Source organism: Halichoerus grypus, chromosome 3 (assembly GCF_964656455.1).
Source record: "Halichoerus grypus chromosome 3, mHalGry1.hap1.1, whole genome shotgun sequence".
In the NCBI taxonomy this organism is placed as follows: Eukaryota; Metazoa; Chordata; class Mammalia; order Carnivora; family Phocidae; genus Halichoerus; species Halichoerus grypus.
In genome coordinates, this window is record NC_135714.1 from 172,651,820 (window position 1) to 172,676,869 (window position 25,050).

General features: G+C 35.7%; 1 protein-coding gene across 1 annotated transcript in view; it reads right to left on the reverse strand.

Annotated features, from left to right (window-relative positions):
• LOC118552487 (A disintegrin and metallopeptidase domain 3-like) overlaps positions 1-14,010 on the reverse strand; it is a 139,546-nt gene extending 125,536 nt beyond the window's left edge. The window contains 3 exon segments of the mRNA XM_078068230.1: positions 3,557-3,612; positions 13,315-13,397; positions 13,953-14,010. Of these exon segments, the coding sequence (XP_077924356.1) occupies positions 3,557-3,612; positions 13,315-13,397; positions 13,953-14,010 (197 nt within the window).
• Between the last annotated feature and the right edge of the window lie 11,040 nt (positions 14,011-25,050).

Consider the following 25,050-nt stretch of genomic DNA (forward strand, 5'->3'; position numbering starts at 1 on the left):
TAGAGAGCTTCCCAGAAAAAACACAAAACAAAACAAAACACTGATATTTATCAGCTCATAGTCCACATATATTCAAGGGCAACACCAAATGACACGGGTTGCTTTAGGAGCAAGTACCTGGAACATGAATTCTGGCCCAAGGGCAGAGCCACGTTTTAGTAACTAAGCATGTCAATGGAGGTGGTGGAAATGGGAATCCAGAAACATCTGCCAGGAGAAGGAAAGTCAACAGATTGCTGACAAGCATAATTAAAAGGATAAAATTTAGTTTGCAAGTTCACTCATCCTGGGTCTTCAAAAGTATACTTTTGCTTCTACACAAAATAACAAAAAAGTCTGCCTTAATCAATGAATTAATAGAAATACACATGACCACTTAATGGAAAAAACAACATCTGATATAAGGAAAATGAACAACAAAAGGGTGGAAGGCAAACTTAAAAGAAGTTCCTAATGAAGTTGAATGAAGAAATTGGTTAAAGAAAATAATCATTATCTCAAGAAAAGTTTAAAAAGCTAATAAGCTTTCAGAGCAGATCTTTTCAAGAAAAAAAAAGACACTCTGAAACTAAAATGATGACTCTGAAACTAAAATAAATAATTCAATAGATGTGTCAAAGAGAATTTGTTTGCTGAGAACAGAATTAGAGTCCTAGCCAATAAAAAGAACATATTTTGCTAGTAAAAAACACAGCCAAAATAAAGATCTGAAAATAGTTGGAGGAATATCCATACTATAGAGGGCAGATCCATAAGACCCAGGATGAAATTATAGATTTCCATAAAATTTTTAAAAATGTGTGGTGATTTAAAACCAAAATGAAAAATTAAGGGATTTATTCAATTGTGAGAACAAAAGGGACATTTGCAGATATGCACAGATTCAGAAAGCATGCCATCTGAAGAAAATAATCTGAAAATAAACAATACCTAGGTCAGCATAAAATTGCAATAAAAGGAAAAAATAAAAAGGAAGCAGTAATAAAACTTGGAAAATGCAATATAGTTGTTAAGTAAGTAAACTGAAAGCATTGGATTTACATCTTAAATGTAAAAAGAATTTTAAAAATACTATAGGAATATTATAATACAAATTCAGGATGTGATAGACACAAGTGAGGAATCTGGAAACCTATAAAAGAAAATATTAGTATAATGATTATATGAATATTTCATTTTTATAGCAATAAATCCCACAAACAAAGGAAGAAGACAGTCAATAGGCTGGATAGCATATTTGCAACATATAGAAGAGATAAAGAGTTAATATCTACAATAAAAAAAATTCCCACAAATTGATCATGGGAAAAAAAAGGAAGAAAAGCAGAAAGGTAAGCCATAGATTGAAAATAAATAACCCAAAACAAATGAATAAAAATGAAAACCAGAAAGGAAAACAGAAAGCTTAGAAGCAATTCAATTAGAATAGTCAGTAAACATTTGAAAAGATACTACATATTATTAATAATCAGGGAAGTACATATTAAAATAACAATAAAATAGCATTTCTTACCCATTAACAAAAATAAGTGAGTGAAGATACTCATTTTATTGAGAATGTAGAGAACAGAAATGTTTTTGAATTATTCGTCTGAGTGAAAACTGGGATAAACCCTCTGAAATAAAAATTAGTAGCATATAGCACTCTTGAGAATTGGATCATTTATAATCCATCAATTTCACTGGTGCCCAGAACATCATGGCCAAAGTTATCCACAATATGGCTTTTCTTACTATAAATACATAAGTGGATAAATAATAAATGAGATATATTTATTGGATGGCTACAATCAATGAACTCATTCTGCACAAATCGGTATAAATGACTCTCAGATAAAAATGTTATGTGGGGCGCCTGGGTGGCTCAGTCAGCTAAGCGTCCAACTCTTGGTTTTGCCTCAGGTCATGATCTCAGTGTCGTGAGATTGAGCCCCACTAAGGCTCAGCACTGGGCATGGAGCCTGCTTAAGATTCTCTCTCTCCCTTTTCCTCTGCCCCTCACCCCCACCGCCACCTCACAGGTTCTCTCTCTCTCAAAAAAAAAAAAAAAAATGTTATACAAAATGTTGCACAAAAAGTACAACCACAAAACCAGAACCACATAATAAGTATCTACTGTTCACACTTCTGGGTCATGAATGAGTAGCCATAATAATTCTGTAAATGGCGGCCAGGCTTGCTCAATGGTCTGGAATTCAGCTGAATGTTGGCTGATTTAGGGAATGATTAGGTCAATATAAAAAATATTAGATTAATATAAACTATGGCCTTTGTGTAATAATTATGTGTAGGATCATCAATTATAACAAATACATCACTCTGGTGGGGCATACTGATAATGGGGAGAGACTACACATGTGCAGAGGTAGGGGGCATACAGAAACTGCCTGTGACTTCCACTCAGTTTTGCCGTGAACCTAAAACTGGTCTAAAAAATAAATATTAAATTGGAAACAAGAAACAGGAAAAGGCACATAGCCAATAATTGTTTAGAAAAGTTTTTTAGGGAAATATAAATTGACACAAAGATGCGATATATTATTTTAGCACATCTTGCAGGCTTTTGAAAATCTAAACTGCTACTGTCTTTTCAGAAACTAGCAGTATCTCTCAAAATCCTAATACAAAATGCGAGTAATGAGGAAGGTTGTTGTGAAAATTAAATCAGTTACTACATGCAAATCGCTTAGAAATATGCCCGGCAATTGGTATGTGCTCCATGAATGTCAGTTACTTTTGTTGTTTTTGTTGTTGTTATTATTATCACTATTATTACTATTATTCATACTTCTTGATCCAGAAACCCATTTCTTGGTATTAAGCCTACAAAACAAAATATCTATTGCATAAGAATATACATATAAGGATGTTTATTGCAGGACTCTGTAGTGACAATCCTTGGAAATAACCTCATTACCTATCAACATGCCATACTACAGACTGTTACCTGTTAAAGAATGAGTTAAGATATATACATAGAGGAAGAAAATGAACACCATTATTAAATAAGACCTGCCAACTGTAAAACAGTATTTCCATTTCTCTAAAAACAAACCTTCTTGGTAGGTTTCTACATATTTTATTTAAAGGAAAGGTGAAATTTAGAATATAAAATGGTGGATAGAGAGATACAAGGTTATTAACATTGGTTTCCTCACAGAGTGAAAATTTACGATATTAAAAAAAATGGTATAATATCAAGTAAAATGTTTAAAATCATAGAAATGTATAAAATGACATGACGAACAAAATTAAACATAGACAAATAAAATTATTGCCTTAATTGTTACAGTTGTGGCTATAGTTTAAAGAGTTACATAGACTAATTTTCATTTATCTGGTATACATTAATTTTGTATCATGAAATTAAAATTTGGCTCAAATATTGGATTTAAAATCTCAAGATGAAGACTTGGAATTCTAGTCTGACTTGAATCACAAAGATGTAACATATTAAATATAATAGTCATGCTCTTGTTTAGGCTCAAATAAGGGTAGTGACTATAAAAATTTCAGAAACTAAAACAACTGTATAAAAAGAAGAATGTCCACTTACTGTTTTTCAAGATGGAGAGTGTACATTTTCCGGTCAATTTTGATGGCATAAGTGACCTACAACAAAGTATTCAAGAAGAACTTAATTATTAGAAATACTGAATTCTTAAAAATCAAAAGCCAAAGCTTCTTAAAATGTATTTACTCTTTCACTGAGACATAGATCATATCACACATCTCAAAATAATATATACATATATAATATAGACATATATAATTGTAATCTTCCTTCAATCTTGGAATGTATGACAGAATTAATCCTAATTAAATTTAAATAAAAATTAAAGAATCTCAATTTATTTCAAAACTAAGAGCATTAGTCATAAAATTTCATAATGAAATTTTAATTTAAAATGGTTACATTTAAAAATGTTGAGTAATCTTTGAAGAAACTTGAATTTTATTATCTTTTTTTTACTTTGCAACTTCTAGCCCAAATAAATTGAGAAAATGAAGATACAACCTGTGTTGTTAATCTTCTCAGATTAAAGGAAGTATCCCTAACTCTAAGAACACTCTTCTCCCTGTCCTCTTTAGGAATTGCCTCAGCTACAGAGGGTCACCTCACACCAAGTCACAACTTTCTGAGACAGCCCACATGTAATGAGAAGCCCTCTCATCCCAACTCCAGATATTGATGGGCCATGCTAGCTTCACACATTGTTGAGACTTGGTTGAGTCTCCATCTCCCCTTTCCTGCTTCCTCCCCTCCCCTTCCACAGGGCCTCATCACAAGAGCATACCCTAATAAACTGCCTTCACAGGAATCTTCTCAAAGACTGCATCCCAAAGAACCCAATCTGTGACATCATCATAAAACATACACGTTCTTCACCGCATAGCACATGGTCAATGCAGGTAAATTTTCCACATTTGCAAAGAATGTGAATTTTGTCATTGGGTACAGTTTTCTGCATAAGTCATTTTAAACCTTCTCATGTTTAGTCTTCTGTAAGCCTCAGCTATTGAAAAAATTGTGTTGGGGCATATGGGTGGCACAGTTAGTTAAGCGTCTGACTCTTGATGTCGGCTCAGGTCATGATCTCAGAGTTGTGAAATGGAGTCCCATGTCCGGCTCCCCACTCAGGGCAGTCTGCTTAAGACTCTCTATCCCTCTGCCCCCCCACCTTCTCTAAAATAAATAAATGAAACTTAAAAAAAAAAAAGATGTGTCAACATTTCCCCAAATTATTGTAATATTATTTCTTTCTCCTTTTAATCTGTAGTTTTCTTCATTACATATTTTGAATCTTTGTTGTTGGGTGCAAACAGGAGTAAAATTAACAAAATTGCACACAATTATAAAGTATGCCTCTATGTCATCTTCAGAAAATGACTCGAATTTGGGGTTGTAATTTCTTCAATTTCATCCATTATCATTTAATATACATTATGATTTAGGATTTCTTCTTCAACCTATGAATAATGTAGAAGTGTATTTTTAAATTTCCATATACATTTTAAAACTTTTTAAGATTTAACTTAATTGAATTGTTACCAGATACTGTATTGTCAATATTTGATTTTTTATGTTTTTTTCCTTTTGTCAGTGTTGTTGAACAATCTGCATATTCCGGAGAAGAATATACATTATTGCTATGGAGATAAAGCCAAATTATAGCTGGATTAGAAAAACACTATCTTTACTTCTGGGGTTGCCTAGAAGTCTAGATGTTTCTGACTCTCAGCTAAGACAAAGGCAGTGAGATTTGTAAGGTAATTTCTAGGGTTCAAAAACTCTCTTGCCCAAGGTTAACTTCTTTAGTGTTTCCCTACCTAGTTTGACAAAGCTAGCTTGGCTACTGTGTCACTGAAAGCTTTTTAAGGAGTTCTCCAAAAGCCAAAATTCCCCCCCTAAGTCTCGTTACTTCAAGCCAGAGACTCAGCATGTTCCAGAAGCACAGAGTTTGGGTTCATAGGGATGTTTCTTGAATTCCTGATATTTGCCTGAATTATCTTTCTCTTGCTGCATCATATGCTTTGTCATTACATAAAAGCCTCATGGTGATACCCTGTAGAGTCTAGTTAGTCTCAACGAATAGCATAGAAGGGAAAAAAATATATTTATTGTGACGGGTTCACTTCTCTATAAATCCATCAAATAAAATATTATATTGTTCAAATTGTCTTTACGAATCTTTTTACAATTTGTAAACCAATATTTGAGAAAAGATCTATGAAAATGGATTTGAGAATTACTCCCTCTTGTGCAATCAGTTCTTATATATGCTGAGAGCATTTTTAAATACATACAAACTTAGAATTTTTATATGTTCCTAGTGAACTGAATATTTTATTAAGTAATGATGTTTATCTCTCATAACATTTAAAAATTTAAACTCTCTGGATAATTATTTTTGGTGTAATACCTTTTATGAACACATAATCACTGGATTTTTTGGTGCCATAAAGGGAGACAGTCACACAGACCACTCAGTCTATAAAACCTGCCCCAGTGTCTAACAATTTTCCAGTTAACAATTCAATGCTCCTCTTAGATCTGGCCACTGAGGTTCCAATCCTTGGATTCCTATCAGATCCTGGTGTGTCTTTTTTTTTTTCATTTTATTATGTTAATCACCATACATTACATCATTAGCTTTTGATGTACTGTTCCATGATTCATTGTTTGCGTGTAACACCCAGTGTTCCATTCAATATGTGCCCTTTTTAATACCCAACACCAGGCTAACCCATCCCCCCAGGCCTCTCCCCTATAGAACCCTCAGTTTGTTTCTCAGAGTTCATAGTCTCTCATGGTTCGTCTCCTCCTCCGATTCCCCCCCTTCATTTTACCCTTCCTACTATCTTTTTTTTTTTTTTAAGATACAATGTATTATTTATTTCAGAGATAGAGGTCTGTGACTCAACAGTCTTACACAATTCACAGCACTCGCCATATCACATACCCTCCCCAATGTCTATCACCCAGCCACCCCATCCCTCCCAGCCCCCACCACTCCAGCAACCCTCAGTTTGTTTCCCGAGATTAAGACTTCCTTATATCAGTGAGATCATATGATACATGTCTTTCTCTGATTGACTTATTTCGTTCAGCATAATACCCTCCAGTTCATCCACGTCATTGCAAATGGCAAGATTTCGTTCCTTTTGATGGCTACATAATATTCCATTGTATATATATAACACCTCTTCTTTTTTCTTTTAATTTTTTATTGTTATGTTAATCACCATACATCATTAGTTTTTTATGTAGTGTCCCATGATCCATTGTTTGTGCACACACCCAGTGCTCCCTGCAGAACGTGCCTCTTTAATACCCATCACCAGGCTAACCCATCCTCCCACTCCCCTCCCCTCTAGAACCCTCAGTTTGTTTTGCAGAGTCCATCGTTTCTTATGGTTCATCTCCCCCTCTGATCTCCCCCCTTCGTTCTTCCCCTCCTGCTATCTTCTTCTTTATTTTTTTTTCTTAACATATATTGCATTATTTGTTTCAGAGGTACAGATCTGTGATTCAACAGTCTTGCACAACTCAGAGCACTCACCATAGCACATACCCTCCCCAATGTCTATCACCCAACCACCCCATCCTTCCCACGCCCCACCACTCCAACAGCCCCCAGTTTGTTTCCTGAGATTAAGAATTCCTCATATCAGTGAGGTCATATGATACATGTCTTTCTCTGATTGACTTACTTTGCTCAGCATAACAACCTCCAGTTCCATCCACATCGTTACAAATGGCAAGATCTCATTCCTTTAGATGGCTGCATAATATTCCATTGTATATACATACCACCTCTTCTTTATCCATTCATCTGTTGATGGACATCTTGGCTCTTTCCATTGTTTGGCTATTGTGGACATTGCTGCTATAAATATCGGACTGCATGTAACCCTTCAGATCCCTACATTTGAATCTTTGGGGTAAATACCCAGTACTGCAATTGCTGGATTGTATGGTAACTCTATTTTCAACTTTTTGAGGAACATCCATACTGTTTTCCAGAGTGGTTGCACCAGCTTGCATTCCCACCAACAGTGTAGGAGGGTTCCCCTTTCTCCGCATCCCCGCCAACATCTGTTGTTTCTTGACTTGTTAATTTTAGCCATTCTGACTGGTGTGAGGTGGTATCTCATTGAGGTTTTGATTTGGATTTCCCTGATGCCGAGTGATGTTGAGCACTTTTTCATGTGTCTGTTGGCCATTTGGACGTCTTTTTTGGAAAAATGTCAGTTCATATATTCTGCCCATTTCTTGATTGGATTATTTGTTCTTTGGGTGTTGAGTTTGATAAGTTCTTTATAGATTTTGGATACTAGCCCTTTATCTGATACATCATTTGCAAATATCTTCTCCCATTCTGTTGGTTGTCTTTTGGTTTTGATGACTGCTTCTTTTGCTGTGCAAAAGCTTTTTATCTTGATGAAGTCCCAATAGTTCATTTTTGCCCTTGCTTCCCTTGCCTTTGGCGATGTTTCTAGGAAGAAGTTACTGTGGCTCAGGTCGAAGAGGTTGCTGCCTGTGTTCTCCTTTAGGATTTTGATGGACTCCTGTCTCACATTTAGGTGTTTCAACCATTTTGAGTCTATTTTTTGTGTGTGGTGTAAGGAAGTGGTCCAATTTCATTCTTCTGCATGTGGCTGTCCAATTTTCCCAACACCATTTGTTGAAGAGACTGTCTTTTTTCCATTGGACATTCTTTCCTGCTTTGTCGAAGATTAGTTGACCATAGAGTCGAGGGTCCATTTCTGGGCTCTATCTTCTGTTCCATTGATTTATGTGTCTGTTTTTGTGCCAGTACCATACTGTCTTGATGATGACAGCTTTGTAATAGTGCTGGAATTCTGGAATTGTGATGCCACCAGCTTTGCTTTTCTTTTTCAACATTCCTCTGGCTATTCGGGGTCTTTTCTGGTTCCATACAAATTTTAGGATTATTTGTTCCATTGCTTTGAAAAAAGTGGATGGTATTTTGATGGGGATTGCATTGAATGTGTAGATTGCTCTAGGTAGCATTGACATCTTCACAATATTTGTTGTTCCAAACCATGAGCATGGAACGTTTTTCCATTTCTTTGTGTCTTCCTCAATTTCTTTCATGAGTATTTTATAGTTTTCTGAGTACAGACCCTTTGCCTCTTTGGCTAGATTTATTCCTAGTATCTTATGGTTTTGGGTGCAATTGTAAATGGGATCGACTCCTTAATTTCTCTTTCTTCTGTCTTGTTGTTGGTGTATAGGAATGCCACTGATTTCTGTGCATTGATTTTCTATCCTGCCACTTTCCTGAATTCCTGTATGAGTTCTAGCAGTTTTGGGGTGGAGTCTTTTGGGTTTTCCACATAAAGTATCATATCATCTGCAAAGAGTGAGAGTTTGACTTCTTTACCCATTCGGATGCCTTTTATTTCTTTTTGTTGTCTGATTGCTGTGGCTAGGACTTCTAGTACTATGTAGAATAACAGTGGTGATAGTAGACATCCCTTCCGTGTTCCTGACCTTAGGGGGAAAGCTCTCAGTTTTTCCCCATTGAGAATGATATTTGCTGTAGGTTTTTCATAGATGGCTTTTATGATATTGAGGTATGTACCCTCTATGCCTATACTCTGAAGAGTTTTGATCAAGAAAGGATGCTGTACTTTGTCAAATGCTTTTTCTGCATCTATTGAGAAGAATCTATCATTCTTGTTCTTTCTTTTATTCATGTATTGTATCACATTGATTTAAGGATGTTGAACCAACCTTGCAGCTCAGGAATAAATCCCACTTCGTCGTGGTGAATAATCCTTTTAATGTACAGTTGGATCCTACTACCTAGTATTTTGGTGAGAATTTTTGCATCCATGTTCATCAAGGATATTGGTCTGTAATTCTCCTTTTTGATGGGGTCTTTGATTGGTTTTGGGTTGAAGGTAATGTTGGCCTCATAAAACGAGTTTGGAAGTTTTCCTCCATTTCTATTTTTTGGAACAGTTTCAGAAGAATAGGTATTAATTCTTCTTTAAATGTTTGGTAGAATTCCCCTGGGAAGCCATCTGGCCCTGGGCTCTTGTTTGTTAGGAGATTTTTGATTACTGCTTCAATTTCCTTAGTAGTTATAGGTCTGTTCAGGTTTTCTATTTCTTCCTGGTTCAGTTTTGGTAGTTGATACATCTAGGGAAGCATCCATTTCTTCCAGATTATCTAATTATGCTGGCATAGAGTTGCTCATCATATGTTCTTATAATTGTTTATATTTCTTTGGTGTTGGTTGTGATTTCTCCTCTTTCATTCATGATTTTGTTGATTTGGGTCCTTTCTCTTTTCTTTTTGATAAATCAATCTTATTAATTGTTTCAAAGAACCAGCTCCTAGTTTCGTTGATGTGTTCTACTGTTCTTTTGGTTTCTATTTCATTGATTTCTGCTCTGATCTTTATTATTTCTGTTCTCCTGCTGGGTTTAGGCTTTATTTGCTGTTCTTTCTCCAGCTCCTTTAGGTGTAGGGTTAGGTTGTGTATTTGAGACCTTTCTTGTTTCTTGAGAAAGGCTTGTATTGCTATATATTTTCCTCTTAGGACTGCTTTTGCTGCATCCCAAAGACTTTGAACAGTTGTAATTACATTTTCATTTGTTTCCAGAAATATCTAACCGAAGAGACAAAGAATCTGTACTCAGAAAACTATAAAATACTCATGAAAGAAATTGAGGAAGACACAAAGAAATAGAGAAACATTCCATGCTCATGGATTGGAAGATCAAATATTGTGAAGATGTCAATGCTACCTAGAGCAATCTACACATTCAATGCAATCCCCATCAAAATACCATCCACTTTTTTCAAAGCAATGGAACAAATAATCCTAAAATTTGTATGGAACCAGAAAAGACCCCGAATAGCCAGAGGAATGTTGAAAAAGAAAAGCAAAGCTGGTGGCATCACAATTCCAGAATTCCAGCACTATTACAAAGCTGTCATCATCAAGACAGTATGGTACTGGCACAAAAACAGACACATAAATCAATGGAACAGAAGATAGAGCCCAGAAAAGGACCCTCAACTCTATGGTCAACTAATCTTCGACAAAGCAGGAAAGAATGTCCAATGGAAAAAAGACAGTCTCTTCAACAAATGGTGTTGGGAAAATTGGACAGCCACATGCAGAAGAATGAAACTGGACCATTTCCTTACACCACACACAAAAAATAGACTCCAAATGGTTGAAAGACCTCAATGTGAGACAGGAGTCCATCAAAATCCTAAAAGAGAACACAAGTAGCAACCTCTTTGACCTGAGCCACAGTAACTTCTTCCTAGAAACATTGCCAAAGGCAAGGGAAGCAAGGGCAAAAATGAACTATTGGGACCTCATCAAAATAAAAAGCTTTTACACAGCAAAAGAAACAGTCAACAAAACCAAAAGACAACTGACAGAATGGGGGAAGGTATTTGCAAATGATGTATCAGATAGAGGGCTAGTATCCAAAATCTATAAAGAACTTATCAAACTCAACACCCAAAGAACAAAGAATCCAATCAAGAAATGGGAAGATATGAACAGACATTTTTCCAAAGAAGACATCCAAATGGCCAACAGACACATGAAAAAGTGCTCAACATCACTCGGCATCAGGGAAATCCAAATCAAAACCTCAATGAGATACCACCTCACACCAGTCAGAATGGCTAAAATTAACAAGTCAGGAAATGACAGATGTTGGCGGGGATGCGGAGAAAGGGGAACCCTCCTACACTGTTGGTGGGAATGCAAGCTGGTGCAACCACTCTGGAAAACAGTATGAAGGTTCCCCAAAAAGTTGAAAATAGATCTACCCTACGACCCAGCAACTGCACTACTGGGCATGTACCCCAAAGGTTCAAATGTAGTGATCCAAAGGGTTACATGCAGTCCGATGTTTATAGCAGCAATGTCCACAATAGCCAAACAATGGAAAGAGCCAAGATGTCCATCAACAGATGAATGGATAAAGAAGAGGTGGTATATATATATACAATGGAATATTATGCAGCCATCAAAAGGAATGACATCTTGCCATTTGCAACGACATGGATGGAACTGGAGGGTATTATGCTGAGCAAAGTAAGTCAATCAGAGAAAGACATGTATCATATGATCTCACTGATATGAGGAATACTTAATCTCAGGAAACAAACTGAAGGTTGCTGGAGTGGTGGGGGGTGGGAGGGATGGGGTGGCTGGGTGATAGACATTGGGGAGGGTATGTGCTATGGTGAACGCTGTGGATTGTGTAAGACTGTTGAATCACAGATCTGTACCTCTGAAACAAATAATACGTTATATGTTTAAAAAAAAAAAGAAGATGTAGGAAGGGTCAAATGAAGGGGGGGAAATCGGAGCGGGAGATGAACCATGAGAGACTATGGACTCTGAGAAACAAACTGAGGGTTCTATAGGGGAGGGGGCTGGAGGGATGGGTTAGCCTGGTGATGGGTATTAAAAAGGGCATGTATTGGGCGCCTGGGTGGCTCAGTTGGTTGGGCGACTGCCTTCGGCTCAGGTCATGATCCTGGAGTCCCAGGATCGAGTCCCGCATCGGGCTCCCTGCTCAGCGGGGAGTCTGCTTCTCCCTCTGACCCTCCCCCCTCTCATGTGCTCTCTCTCTCCTCTCATCCTCTCTCTCAAATAAATAAATAAAATCTTTAAAAAAAAAAAAAAGGGCATGTATTGAATGGAGCACTGGGTGTTATACATAAATAATGAATCATGGAACACTATATCAAACACTAATGATGTAATGTGTGGTGATTAACATTACATAATAAAATAAATAATTAAATAAATAATAAATAAATAAAATCTTTTAAAAAACTACATTTTTAATTTTGACAAACAATGATGTTATATCCATATAATGAGATAATCATGCAGTTATGAAAAATAACGACAAAGCTATATTTATGACCATAAAATAAATTCTAACCTTATAAATAAATTAAAAGCCAATTAGCACACTCATATGTTATTATTAAAAATGTATGTGCAGGAGTGTGCATGTCTCTAAAAATTCATTCTTTCAAATTTACTACCTTTAGAATCTGATCGACATTCACTTTCTTAACAACTCTTTGTGCTCTCTAGATTTAATTTTCCAATTTACATGCTTTACTTTTTAATCAGATAAAATATATTACATTAACAGACATATATGCCTATATATGCAAATATAGGCATGAAGAAATTATATATTGTCTTTTTAAAAATCATCTTATAAGTAAATATTAGTGTGACCTCATTTACATAGAATAAATATTTAAATGATATATTTTCTAGAAAAAAGTCCAGTAGACTATCTATATCATTTTGTGTGATAGGAATTTGGGGTACTTTTTTCTGAGTCAGTTTTTAAAAAGTTGCATAATGTTAATTGGGAAATGAAAAGAAAAATCAAAACGCTTATTTTCATTGAGACAAAATGACTCTTTAACACAGTAATTAGAACAAAAAATTTCAAAGGGATATGCATGAATTGATTTGGGTCAGGTAGTCCAATAAAAATAAAGCACTCATTTTAAAAAAGTGATTTCCACAGGATGCCTGGGTGGCTCAGTTGGTTAAGCATCTGACTCTTGATTTCAGCTCAGATCATAATTTCCCGTCCAGAGATGCAGCCCCCCACCCCATCAACCTCTGCCCTCAGTGGGGAGCCTGCTTAAGATTCTCTTCCTCTGCCTCTGCCCCTCCCCCCCCACTCGCATACACTCTCTCTGTCACAAAAATAAATAAATAATTAATTAATTAATACAGATTAAAAAAATAATTTCTTAATTACATGTGTTTCTGAAACTTCACCATCACTGGTATTTGTCTCAATCTTCCGTGGCACTGTAATTTGTAGAAGCGATGTTTCAGGATCTACAGTAAGGAAAACATGTGTGAGCTTTCCCCAGTGCCTGGCATCTTAATTCTTCGCGTGTCCTGTCACATCATATCACTCTTTGAACTTCCAAGCCCCAACACCCCCCCCACACACACACACACACACACACACACGGCCCACACACGGCCCACACACAGAGGCAGGCACTCACCCGCCACAGAATCAGACTTCGTACATTCCAGGAAGAGGCTCCCTCCACCATCCATACACTTTGGGTTGAGACCCTACTACCATCCAGAGACTTTGAGACTTGTTGACCTCAGCCCCAGTAGGTGAAGAGGTGCCACCTCCCAGAAGATGCGCGCCCTCTTCTCCAAGTGCGGGGTCAGGCAAGTGAGGGGCAAATGTCCCAGTCCTGCTCCGAGCCCTCCAAGCAGCAGGCCCAGGAGGATCCTGACTCTAAGCGGGCTCTGACAAGATGCTGGGCTCTCCCCAGCCAGACCCGGGGTTCTGGAGCAAGGTTCTGGGGCCCGCCACGCCCAGAGGCTCTGCGACAGGTGACCCTCTATGGAGCAGGGTCCTTCACTCACGAGGGCCCGCGGAGGTCAGCCGGCCCAGGCCTGAGAGGATCAGCAGGAGAGACAGCATTGCGGGGCCTGCCGGCCTTGCCAAGGTGATGTCTGTTGGCTGCGGAACGGCGGCCGCACGTGCGGGACCTGCGTTCTGGGCGGGTGGGGCTGGGGTCTGGGCCAGAGGCGGGGAGGTGGGGGAAGGGGGCGCGGCTGCTCCGCCCACCCCGTCCCCTCTGCGGACCCGCAGGAGCAGTCGCAGTCGCGGTCGCAGTCGCAGTCACAGTCCCGGGCGCCCACCCACCGCCCGCTGTGCGCAGGAGGCACACGCCAACCTGTGCTGCTGTCTGCGTGGGCTTGGGCTCTATTTTCCAAAATGCGGACATTGGAAACGCATTCAGGGATGATGTAAGGGTCATAAAGTGCATTTTCTCCTCTGGAAATGGGCCATCTGCTGGTGAAGTGCTTGGCAATGTTAATAGTCCACGTCGTAGTTTTTTGGCACAATGGCTGAACTACAGTAGTGAAGGAAAACAGAAAATGGAAACCATATCTACCGCTGGATTTCTAATTTAAGTCTCAGGTCAAAACAAATAAACATACGTGCACACACATGAAGAGTAAAAAAAAAATGGTATCTAAATTCTTCAATCGTAGATAACTTTGTTTCTTAGAAAACTCTTTGGTTAAGGAAACTAAATGAAAAGCTAAATATGGAATGGGTGTGTGTATGTGTTTTACTGCCTCAGTATGGTTTTGTAATTGAAGTATCAGGCCAAAAAAAAGAAAAAGAGAGAGGAAGAAGAAAGAAAGAAAAGAAAGAAAGAAAAGAGAGAAAGAAAGAAAGAAAGAAAGAAAGAAAGAAGAAAAGAAGGGAAAGAAAGAAAGAGAGAGGGTGGGAGGGAGGGAGAGAGAAAGAAGAAAGAAAGAAAGAAAGAAAGAAAGAAAGAAAGAAAGAAAGAAAGAAAGAAAGAAAGAAAGAAAGAAGAAAGAAAGAAAGAAAGAAAGAAAGAAAGAAAGAAAGAAAGAAAGAAAGAAGAGAAAGAAAAGAAAGGAGAAAAGAAAGGAAAGAGAGAGGGTGGGAGGGAGGGAGAGAGAGAGAGAGAAAGGAAGGAAGAAAGAAAGAAAGAAAGAAAGAAGAAAAAAAGGAAGAAAGAAAGAAAGAAGAAAAGAAAGAAAGAAAGAGAAAGAAATAACAACTATGAAATGATCCTGTAAGAACAACTTTATTTTCCCATAATTTATTTATTCCATTGTGTATAACTTGGCTTCTTAGGAAAATCTGGCTAGTAAAAGGTTAAATGTAAACTTTTTTCCCCATCAGTATGGCAGTCACACATGAGAAGGGAATAACTTGGAAAGAGCATTCATTTTCTGGGTAAATATGCAAGTTGTGACTTGCATAATTTCAGTTTGCAAGGACTTTTTTGCCAGACAGTTCTTGAGTACTCCTTCCGTGGAACACTTCTGCTTATATTCCTTACATAAAATATTTCTGCACAAAATCAAATGATTGTTTTCTCAATTTGTAAGAAGAAAAAAAAAGAAATGGAAAAGGCTAGCCTTTTAAATATATATATATATTCCTTTGTAGTGATTTTCCCAAATCTAATTTTAGTGTCTATTTATCAAGAAAATATTGGTACAGGAAACAAATGATAACAGAAGGAATTTAACTTAAAAATAGCCAATTCTGCATATTTCATTGAAGTATTTATAGGCTAATCATTTAGTTTGGTTGTGATCCATGTTGTATACTGTATTTATTTAATTTATTTGAATATTTCTATGTATCTTAAAGTTAGTATTTTTATCTTTTTTGCCAAATTATATGAAAATTGATGGGATTAACATACAAAAATTATGTTGCTCTTAAACTTTCTTCCTGATTTTCTATAACCTGATCAAACTTTTTAAGTCTAATATATGTTATTGAAGTATTAATAGATAAGTATTAAAAGATTGTTCATGGTTCCACTAAAAATCTCTGTTGTTCAGTCAAGTAACCAAAAGGGGAAATATATATTTATTATCTAAATTCATTCCTGTATTTGCACTGTTGGTATTGACTGCTCATTTTTTGCTGGGCATAATTTACAGGCATTCACATCATTTAAATTTAATTCAACAATTATTTTTTACATGCTTAGTATAAGCCCGAAACCAGACAGATACCAAAATATGTGTGACAACATCCCTGTCTCCCAGTACCTCAGAAAGTAACAGAAAACTGAACGTGTACAAGAGATGCCACAGCTAGAAATGAAAAAATTTTTAGTAGAGGGATATTCAAAGTTCTCTGGGAATACAGCTAAGATAATTTTGTTTTCTTTATAGATATCAAGTGAACCTTACAGGTGGCTGTAACATTTAAGATGTGAGCCATATAGATTTGTATTGATGTTAGTGAATTTTAGGACTTTATTCTTAAATAATTTAATATCATCCAAGAGCTTTAGTGCAAATAAATGATGGATTTTTTTGTTAGAATGGCAACATAATAGTTTGGGGGTGGTGGGATTGAAATGATGAGGACTAGAAACAATAGGTTCATTGAAGGGAATTTTACTTAGTTTAGGCCAAAAATGTCTACAACCTCAGGATTAGAGTGGGAAGAGAAATAAAAGTAGTAAAAATATCAGAGAGATATTTAGGAAGAAAAATCAGCTTGTTGAATAATTTAATGTGGAGGTTGATTAAATGGTTGAAAAGACTAAGCCACTGAGATGAGAGGGACACCAATTTTATTTTATTTTTGTATGGCCTTACCTATAACTTTACAGAAAATTACCTTCAGTTATCATTTTTTTATTTAAACTTTTATTTAAACTAAGTCCCAGTTAGTTAACAGACAGTGTAACATTAGTTTCAGGTGTACAGTACAGTGATTCAACACTTTCACACAATACCGTCCTTATCACAAGTGCCTTCCTTAATCTCCATCACCTATTTCACATATCCTCCCACCCATCTGCATTCTGGTAACCATCACCTATAGTTAAGAGTCTCTTTCTTGTTTTGCCTCTCTCTTTTTTCCTCTCTGCTCATTTGTTTTGCTTCTTAAATTCCACATATGAGTGAAATCATATGGTATTTCTCTTCCACAGATTGACTTATTTCACTTAGCATTATACTCTTTAGCTCCATCCGTGTTGTTACTAATGAAAAGATTTCATTCTTTTTTATGGCTGAGTGATATTCCATGTATATATAGACCTCTTCTTCTTTATCTATTCATCAGTCAATGGACACGATCTGTTTCCGTAGTTTGGTTGCTATAACATTAGGGTGCATGAATTCCTTTGAATTCATATTTTTGTATTCTTTGGGTAAATACCTATTATGTAATTGCTAGATCATAAGGTATTTCTATTTTTACCTTTTTGAGGAATCTCCATAGTGTTTTCCAGAGTGGCTGCACCAGTTCGCATACCCACCAGCAGTGCAGGAGGGTTCACTTTCTCCACATCCTTCCTCCACTTTCTACACATCCTTGCAAAAGAAACACCTATTGTTTATTGTGCTGTTGATTTTTGCCATTCTGACTGGTGTGAGGTGATATCTCATTGCAGTTTTGATTTGCATTTCCCTAATGATCTCTGATGTTGAGCATCTTTTCATGTGTCTTTTGGCCATCTGTATGTCTTCTTTGGAAAAATGTCTGTTCATGTCGTCTGCTCATTTTCTAATTGGATTCTTCATTTTTGGGGTATTGAGTTGTATAATTTATATATTTTGGATACTAATCTTTTATCAGATATGTCATTAGCAAATATCTTCTCCCATTCCATAGGTTGCCTTTTAGTTTTGTTGAATGTTTCTTTCACTGTGCAGAAGTTTTTATTTTGATGTAGTCGCTTTAGTTTATATTTGCTTTTGTTTCCCTTGCCTCAGGAAACATATCTAGAAAGATGTTGCTATGGCCAATGTCAGAGAAGTTACTGCCTGTGTTCTTCTCTAGGATTTTAATGGTTTCCTGTCTCACATTTAGGTCCTTAGTCCATTTTGAATTTATTTTTGTGTGTGGCATAAGAAAGTAGTCCAGTTTCATTTTTTTGCACGTTGCTGTCTTGTTTTCCCAAAACCATTTGTTGAAGAGGCTTTTTCCCATTGGATGTTCTTTCCTGCTTGGTTGAAGATCAACTGACCACATAGTTGGAGTTAATTTCCTGGTTTTCTATTCTGTTCATTGATCTATGTGTCTATTTTTGTGCAAGTACCATACCCTCTTGATGACTACAGCTTTGTGATATAACTTGAAGTCCAGAATTGTGATACCTCCAGTTTTGTTTTTCTTTTTCAGGATTGCTTTGGCTATTTGGGGTCTTTTGTAGTTCCATACAAATTTCAGGATTGTTTGTTCTAGCTATGTGAAAAATGCTGTTGGTATTTTGAAATGATTACATTTAATGTGTAGGTTGCTTTAGGTAATATAGACATTTTAATAATACTTGTTCTTTTTTATGGTTTTTATTTTTTTATTTTTTTTATTTTATTTTACTATGTTATGTTAGTCACCATACAATACATCATTAGTTTTTGATGTAGTGATCTACGATTCATTGTTTTCGTATAACACCCAGTGCTCCATGCAGTATATGCCCTCCTTAATACCCATTACTGGGCTAACCCATTCCCCCAAGCCCCTCCCTTCTAAAACCCTCAGTTTGTTTCTCAGAGTCCATAGTCTCTCATGGTTCATCTCTCCCTCCGATTTCCCCCCCTTCATTTTTCCCTTCCTTCTCCTAGTGTCCTCCATGCTATTCCTTATGTGTCGCAAATAAGTGAAACCATATGATAATTGACTTTCTCTGCTTGACTTCTTTCACTTAGCATAATCTCCAGTCCCATCCATGTTGATGCAAAAGTTGGGTATTCATCCTTTCTGATGGCTGAGTAATATTCCATTGAATATATGGACCACATCTTCTTTATCCACTCATCTGTTGAAGGGCATCTCAGCTCTTTCCACAGTTTGGCTATTGCGGACATTGCTGCTATGAACATTGGGGTGCATATGGCCCTTCTTTTCACTACATCTGTGTCTTTGGGGTAAATACCCAGGAGTGCAATTGCTGGGTCATAAGGTAGCTCTATTTTTAATTTTTTGAGGCACCTCCCCACTGTTTTCCAAAGTGGCTGTACCAACTTGCATTCCCACCAACAGTGTAAGAGGGTTCCCCTTTCTCCACAACCTCTCCAACATTTGTTGTTTCTTGCCTTGTCCATTTTTGTCATTCTAACCATAAGCAAGGAATGTTTTTCCATTCCTTTGTGACATCTTCAATTTCTTTCATTGGTGTTTTATAGTTTTAAGAGCATAGGTCTTTCACCTCTTTGGTTAGGTTTGTTCCTAGGTATCTTATGGTTTTTGGTGCAATTGTAAATGGGACTAATTCTTTATTCTCTTTTTCTGCTTCTTCATTATTGGTGTATAGAAATGCAACAGATTTCTGTATGTTGATTTTGTATTTTGCAATTCGTTTATCTGTTCTAGCAATTTTTTGATGGAATCTTTAGGATTCTCTACATATAGTATCATGTCATCTGGAAATAGTGAAAGTTTTTCTTCTTCCTTGTTGACTTCCTTGATGCCTTTTATTTCTTTTTGTTTTCTGATTGCTGAGGCTAGGACTTCCAGTACTATGTTAAATAACAGTGATGAGAGAGGACATTCTTGTCTTGTTCCTGACTGTAGAGGAAAATCTCTCAGTTTTTTCCCATTAGGGATGATATTAACAGTGGGTCTTTCATAGAAGACCTTTATTATGTTGAGATATGTTCCCTCTAAACTTACTTTGTTGAGGGTTTTTATCATTAATGGATATTGTACTTTGTCAAATGATTTTTCTGTATCTATTGAGAGGATCATATGGTTCTTAGCCTTTCTTTTATTAATGTGGTATTTCACATTAATTGATTTGTGAATATTAAAGCACCCCCACAGCCCAGGAAAAAATCCTACTTGATAATGGTGAATGATTTTTTTTAATGTATTGTTTTTGCATCCATTCTCATCAGGGGTATGGGCATGTAGTTCTCTTTTTTAGTGGAGTCTGTGTCTGGTTTAGGAATCAGGGTATTATGCTGACCTCATAACATGAAGTGGGAAGTTTTCTCTTCTTTTTTTTTTGGAATTGTTTGAGAATGATAGACATTAACTCTTCTTTAAATGTTTGGTAAAATTCCTCTGTGAAGCTCTCTGGCCCTAGACTTTTATTTGTTGGGAGGTTTTTGATTACTAACTCAATTTATTTGCTGGTTATTGGTCTGTTCAAGTTTTCTATCTCTTCCTGTTTCAGTTTTGGTAGTTTATATGTTTCTCAGAATTTATCCATTTCCTCCAGGTTGTCCAATTTGTTGGCATATAGTTTTTTCATAATATTTTCTTATAAATGGGGGTACCTGGGTGGCTCAGTCAGTTAAGTGTCTGACTCTTGGTTTTAGCTCAGGTCATGATGTCAGGGTAGTGAGATTGAGCACCCTGTCAGGTTCTGTGCTCAGGGTGGAGTATGCTTGAGATCCTCTCCCTCTCCCTTAACCCCTCCCCCAACTCATACACTCTCTCTCTCCAAAATAAATAACTAAATAATCTTTAAAAAAATATTCTCTTATAATTGTATTTCTGTGGTGTTGGTTATTATTTCTCTTCTCTCATTTGTGATTTTACATATTTGGGGCCTTTCTTTTTTCTTTCTTTTGTTTTTTTAAAGATTTTATTTACTTATTGGAGAGAGAGAGAGAACACAGGGTGAGGAGGGACAGAGGAGAGGGAAAGAGTCCCAAGTCTGCTTGGTGCAGAGCCCAATGCAGGTCTTGATCTCATGCTCCTGAGATCAAGACCTGAGCTGAAACCAAGAGTTGAACGCTTAACCGCCTGAGCCACCCAGGCACTCCTCTTCTTTTTGATAAACCTGGTAAGAGGTTTATCAATTTTATTAATTTTTTCCAAAGACCAGCTCCAAGTTTCACTGAACTGTTCTATTGTTTTCTTTAGTTTCTTTATCATTTATTCTGCTCTAATTATTATTTTCTTCCTTCTGCTGGCTTTAGGCTAGCTCCTTTAGGTATAAGGCTAGGTTGTTTGAGATTTTTCTTGCTTCTTGAGGTAGGCCTGTATTGCTATCCCTCTTAGGACCATTTTGCAGCATTTCAAAGGTTTTGGACTATGGTGTTTTCATTTTCATTTGTTTCCATGTATTTTTTTTTATTTCTTTTTTAGTAGTATGTTGTTTAACCTCCATGTATTTGTGGTCTTCCCAAATTTTTTCTTGTGGTTGACTTCTAGTTTCATAGCATTGTGGTCACAAAAGGTGCATGCTTTGACTCCAATCTTTTTGCATTTGTTGAGACCTGTTTCATGACCTAATATGTGATGTATTGTGGAGAATGTTCTATGTTCACTTGAAAAGAATGTATATTCTTCTGTTTTAGGATCTAATGTTCTGAATATATCTGTTAAGTCCATTTTTCCAATTTGTCATTTAAAGCCATTGTTTCTTTGTTTATTTTCTGCTTAGATAATCTGTCCATTGATGTAAGTGGGGTGTTAAAGTCCCCTACTATTGTTGTATTATATTCAATGAGTTCCTTTATGTTTGTTCTTAGTTGTTTTATATATTTGGGTGCTCCCATGTTGGGGCATAAATATTTACAATTGTTATATCTTTATGTTGGATTGTCACTTTTATGATTATATAGTGCCCTCCTTTGTCTCTTGTTACATTCTTTGTTTTAAAGTCTAGTTTTTCTGATATAAGTATTGTTACTCCAGCTTTCTTCTGACATCAATTTGCATGATAAATGTTTCTCAATCCTCTTACTTTCAATCTTTAGGTGTCTTGAGTTCTAAAATGAATCTCTTGTAGATAGCATATAGATGGGTCTTGTTTTTTTATCCATTCTGACACCCTATATCTTCTGATTGGAGAGTGTAGTCTTTTAACATTCAAAGTAACTATTGATAGATATGTATTTATTGCCATTTCATTCTTGTTTTGTCATTATTTCTGGAGATTTTCTTGTCTTTGTCACTTTGGTCTCTCCTTTCCACTGAAAAAGTTACCTGTAATATTTCTTGCAGGGTTGGTTTAGAGAAAGTAGTTGAAGCATACCACTACAAGAAATTATCAAATTACTGGGGAAGAAAGCAAGAGAGCAAAAAAGAAACAAAGGATATATCTTTTCTGTATCTTTTCATTTTTCTTTGTGTGTTCTTTTCAATTTCTTTCATCAATGTCTTATGGTTTTCAGAGTATAGGTCTTTCACTTCCTTGGTTAAGTGTATTCCTGGGTCTTTTATTCTATTGATACCATTGTAATGGAATTATTTTCTTAATTTCTCTTTCTGATAGTAAGTAGAGGAAGATTGTGTGTGTGTGTGTGTGTGTGTGTGTGTGTGTGTGTGTGTTTACCCTCCTATTGAGATCTTTCATAAAATAAAACTTTTAAATTTGGATGAAATATAATTTATTGTTATTTTTGTATGTGTTGAGTTTATGATGTTATGATTAGGAGCTCTTCACCAACCTCTTTATCCCAAAGGTTTCTTCTTTCTATTTCCCTTAAGTTTTGATATTTTCCCCTCAAAATCTCTTCAAACTAACAAGTTCAGAAAGGTTGCAGTAATAAGAGATCAACACACAAAGTTAATTGCATTTCTACTACCACAAATGTGTGAAAATAGATATTGAAGTTTATAATTTCTAGGAAAACTAATATACTCTTTGGCTTCTATATGCAGAAAATTTTAAAATACTGATTAAAGAAACCAAAGAAAACCAAATAAATGGAAAGACATGTTCATGAGTTGGAACATTTAACATAGTAAAGAGGTAAATTGTCTGCAGGTTTGATATAATTCTTATTAAAATTGCAGCAACTGCTTTGTAGACATAGACAAGCTAAGTATAAAATGTACATGAAAATGCCAAGGATCTAGAATAGTTAAAACAATCTTGAGAAAGATGAGTAAAGTAAACACTGTACTTGATGTTGTCTTACTATATAACCATAGTTATCAAAGCAGTATAGTACTGGCTGGGGGATAGATACTAGAACAGTTGAATGGAGTAGAGAACCTAGAAATAAATCTACATGAATATGCCCAGTTGGTTTTTAACAAAATTTCTAAAGCAATTGAATGGAAAAATTATAGCCTTTAAATAAATGGTGCCACAGCAATTAAGCATCCATACACAAAAGAATCCTGGACTTATATCTCATACCTTATATAAAATTAGATAAAATTTGACCCAAGAGATAAGTGTAAAATGTAAAACTACAAAACTTTTGAAGAAAAACTTAACAGAAAATACTTGTGATATAGGACTAGTCAAAAAGTTCTTAGCTTTAACACCAAAACCACAGCACATAAGAGGAAAAATAGATTTGACTTTATTAAATTTTAAAATATACACTTTGTAAGAAACCCTGTTGAGAAGATTTAAAAAACTAAAATTCAGACTGGAAGAAAATAGTTTCAGACTGAATATCTAATGTAGGACACTTATCTAGAGTATAAAAGAACCTCAAACAAGTCACCAAAGTAACCAAAAGTGAAATAAAAAAAATATTTTAAGACAAATGAAATGTTTCAAAACTTATGGATGCCACAAAAACAGTTGTAAGAAGGAAGTTCATAGCAATAAATGCCTACCTCAAGAAACAAGAAAAATATCAAGTAAACAACCTAACTTAGCACATAAAGAAAATAAAGGACAAATTAAGCCCAAAGTTAGTAGAAGGAAGTAAATAATAAAGATCAGAGTAGAAAAAAATGATGTAGAGACTAAAAAGGCAATAGAAAAGGTCAATGAATGCAAGAGCTGGTTCCTTGAAAAGATTTTATAATCAGACAAACCTTTAGCAAGACTTACCAAGAAAAACAGAGATGACTCAAATAAATAAAATCATAAATGAAAGAGGAGAAGTTAAAACTGGTATCACAGAAATACAAAGGATCATAAGAGACTACCATTAACAATTATATGCCAACAAATTGAACAACCTAGAAGAAATGGGTAAGTTCCTAGAAGCTACAACCTTCCAAGACTGAATCATGAAGAAATAGAAAATCTGAATGCACCAAATACTATTAAGGAGATTGAATCAATAATATCCTCCCAACAAAGGCCTGGGACCAGATGGCTTTTCTGTTGAATTCTACTAATCATTCAAAGAACAATTAAAACCCATATTTCTCAAACTCTTCCAAAAAATAGAAGAGGAGGAAACATTTCCAAATGTATTTTATGAGGCCCACATTACCCTGATAACAAAATCAGATGAGAACACCACAAGAAAATAAAATTATATATATACAATATACCGTATATATACAATATACAGTCAACTAATCTTTGGAAAAGCCAAGAATACCCATTGTTGTAAAGGTAGTGTCAACAAATAGTGTTTGGAAAACTGAATATCCACAAATACTTAATTGCAAGACCTAAAATTGTAGCCTTCTAGCATAAGGAAAAACTTCATAACAACAGTCATGGCTATGACATATTTATATTTATATTAATTTATATATATAAAAATTATAATATATATAATTAGCAATAAATTATATATTTATAATTATAATATAAATAAATTTAATTTATATTTATATTAATTTTTATATCTATATATATTGATATAGATTAATATCAATATCCCTGATATAGATGCAAAAATCCTCAACAAAACGTTATCAAACAAAATTCAACAGTACATTAAAAGGATCATACACTATGATCAAGTGGAATTTATTCCAGGGATGTAAGGATGTTCAACATCCACAAATCAATCAATGTCATACACCACATTAACAAAATGAATAATAAAAATCATATAACCATCTCAATAGATGCAGAAAAAGCACTTGACAAAATTCAACATCCATTTTTTTATAAAAACTCAACAAAGGGGGTATAGAGAAAACATACCTCAACATAATAAAGGCCATATATGACAAGCCCGTACCTAATATCATACCTATAAGTGAAAAGCTGAAAGCTTTTCCTCTGAGATCAGAAATAAGATAAGGATGCCCATTCTTGCCAGTTATATTCAACCTTGTACTGCAATTCCTAGCAAGAGAAATTAGGCAAGAAAAAGAAATAGAAAG